Source organism: Phaseolus vulgaris, chromosome 3 (assembly GCF_000499845.2).
Source record: "Phaseolus vulgaris cultivar G19833 chromosome 3, P. vulgaris v2.0, whole genome shotgun sequence".
In the NCBI taxonomy this organism is placed as follows: domain Eukaryota; kingdom Viridiplantae; phylum Streptophyta; class Magnoliopsida; order Fabales; family Fabaceae; genus Phaseolus; species Phaseolus vulgaris.
In genome coordinates this window covers 12,443,278-12,446,138 of record NC_023757.2, presented here as the reverse complement: position 1 = coordinate 12,446,138, position 2,861 = coordinate 12,443,278, and the positions used below count along the sequence as shown (strand labels likewise).

At 33.7% G+C, this 2,861-nt stretch overlaps 1 protein-coding gene across 1 annotated transcript; it reads left to right on the top strand.

Moving 5' to 3' along the window:
- The first annotated feature begins 1,006 nt into the window (after positions 1-1,006).
- On the top strand, positions 1,007-2,633 carry LOC137839127 (uncharacterized). The gene is made up of 2 exons (XM_068648253.1): positions 1,007-1,216; positions 2,358-2,633. The coding sequence occupies exons 1-2, from the start codon at positions 1,007-1,009 to the stop codon at positions 2,631-2,633; spliced, it is 486 nt and encodes a 161-aa protein (XP_068504354.1).
- The last annotated feature ends 228 nt before the right edge of the window (positions 2,634-2,861 follow it).

The window sequence follows — 2,861 nt, the reverse complement described above, 5'->3', positions numbered from 1 at the left end:
GCTCAGTTAAACATATTCCACAATGGTTTGAGGTCTGATAATAAAATGATCTTGGATGCTGCAGCAGGAGGTACAATGATGGTTGTTGAAGCAGAACAAGCTACAAGAATCAGTGATGCCTTTGCCTCAACAGATTACCAAGCTCAACATGATAGATATACAGTGCAAAAGAAAGGGGTGTTGGATCTTAGTACTTCGGATGCAATTTTAGCACAAAATAAGATATTGACTCAACAAATTGAGGCATTAACCAAGCAAATGTCAAAACTGCCTCAACAATTACATGCAGTAAATTCTCCTTCAATTCATAATCAAGCTTTGAAGTGTGATTTTTGTGGGGGAGATCATCTTAATGGCCAATGCTCTTACCAAAATCCATAAGAGGAAGAGGTTCAGTATATGAATAATCAAGGAAGGCAAGGTGGGTTTTCATCCAATTATCCAAATAACATGGCTCATGGGTGGAGGAATAATCCAAATCAAGGGTGGAAGCAAGAGGCTGGATCATCTAACAAGCAAGTTCCTTATCAGCAACAACCACAATATCCTTCCGTTCATGAGAGAACATCCAAATTGGGGGATACTTTTAAGAAGTTCATGCAAGCTTCTCTATCCAATCAGAAAAATACTGAAGCATCAATAAGAAATTTAGAGACACAGGTGGGGCAGTTGGCTAAATAGTTAGTTGATAATCAAGGAAATCAATTTTTAGCGAATACACAAACGAACCCCAAGGAGCATTGCAAGTCTATCACCACCAGAAATGGGAAAGTTATAGGAAAAGGAATTGGAGATTTTAGTTGTGGAGGAGGGGGTTTTAAGTGAGAGAGAGAATGAAAAAGAATAAATTGAGTATGAGGGAGGAGAAGGAAGGAATAAGGAAGATGTTGTAGATATTGGAGAGAAAATAGAAAAAAATCAAAAGAATGAAAAAAGATAAGAGTGTTCCTATAAAAGATGTACCTTATCCACATGCTCCTATAAAGAAAGACAATTTGCAAGATTTATGGATATTCTCAAAAGACTGCAAATTAACATTCCTTTTACTGAAACTTTAGAGCAGATGCCTACATATGCTAAATTCATGAAGGAATTATTTACAAAGAAAAGAAAGTTCAATGACCAGAAAATAGTTGAATTGGAAGCTGGATGCAGTGCTATAATTCAAAAATCATTACCACAGAAATCTAGAGATCCTGGGAGTTTCACTTTGCGAGTTACCATATGAAATCTCACTGCTGGAAAGGCATTATTGGATCTTGGAGCAAGTATTAATTTGATGCCTTTATCAATGTTGAAGAAAATTGGAGATGTAGAAGTGAGACCAATGATAAGTGTCTAATTTCAATAATATTTCATATTAAAATATAGGCACTTATGAAGATTTATTGCTAATTTACATATAAAATAATCCCTAATTTATAAATTTATACCTTTTTAAATTTTTATGAGCTTTATTTGAATAAGAGCATTTTATTCCCAAATTTGGTGTTAATTGCAAATTTCTAGGGAGGATTGAAGATTTGGAATAAAGGAGAATAATTTGAGCTAAAAAGAGAAAGCTGGAAGGTCCTAGAATGGAAAAAGATGCAAAGAAAGATTGAGCTTTTTTTATGTTTTATCATTTAGCCCACTAGCGCGACACAAGAAGCAACCTAACCCTAGAAAACTAGGATAAGTAGAGGGCTAGAGGCTCAACCTTAGGGTGCCAGATTGAGAGGAAAACACCATAGAGTGAACTGTAACCCAATTGGGAGAATGGAAGGTGCTAGAAGTATGTGTGGCTAATTCTACCCTTTGGGATTGGGAGTAATCTGCTCAAACTCTTATGCATTGAGGTGATATTTTATATATTAATATTCCGTTCTTGATTGATTATTGGTATTGTTGTTTTACTTTTAACTTTTCGTAACAAATTGAGAATCTTAAATCTGATCGAGAGGTATTTTTAGGGTTCAGACCTAAACATCAATACTTAGCATATTTGAGTGCTAGAGATAGACTTGAAATGTTAATTGCCATTAACATCTGATTGTGATTTCTAAGTTGTTTTTATAAGTATGCGAGAGATCGATATTTAGGAAACATTCTTAAGAATTTTATATGCGAGAAATCGATATAAATGAATTTTCTACAGGCATCAATTTCAATCAAAGAACTTAATATTAACATGCTAATCAAAATACATGAGAGTGAGAGAGATGAAACCTAATCCCTATTTTTCCAATTGAAGCAACTAATTCTTTGTTTGTTTTCTTATTGATCAATGCCAACATAATCACTTCAAACTTTTTTTTATTGTTCTGTTGTTATATTTAGCGAATATTGTACTCGATAATTCACATTGTTCCTTGTAGGATCGATATCCGTCCTTAGGGACAATTAAAACTTCTGAAAAACGTGGTGCATTTGCCGTAAAAAGTCATCAACCAACAAGAATGACTTTGCAGTTGGTTGATAGATCAATCAAATATCCACATGGAATAGTTGAAGATTTGTTGGTAAAGGTGGATAACTTTCTCTTCCCAATAGATTTTGTTGTTATGGATATTGAAGAAGATGTTGAAGTACCTTTGATATTGGGAAGACCATTTATGAAAACTGCCAAAGTTATAATTGATGTAGACAAATGAAAATTAAATGTTTGTGTTCAAGATGAAGAAGTAAGCTTCAATGTTTTTGAAGCAATGAAGTATTGAAATGATCAAAAAGAGTGTTTCAGAGTGGATGTGATTGATGATATTTGTTTTGAAACTGAGAAAAAATGTTTAACAATTGAACCTTTAATGAAAGTTATCATGGGTAGTATTGAAGACATAAATGAAGGGGAAAGAAAATAAATACAGGATTGTGTTGAAGAG

What these genes read in the sequence shown, in the direction of transcription:
- LOC137839127 (XM_068648253.1), top strand. Translation starts at nt 1,007, where the DNA reads ATGGATATTCTCAAAAGACTGCAAATTAACATTCCTTTTACTGAAACT. An exon ending in CTGGGAGTTTCACTTTGCGA is followed by an intron (nt 1,217 to 2,357) that starts GTTACCATATGA and finishes TGTTCCTTGTAG; the next exon opens with GATCGATATCCGTCCTTAGG.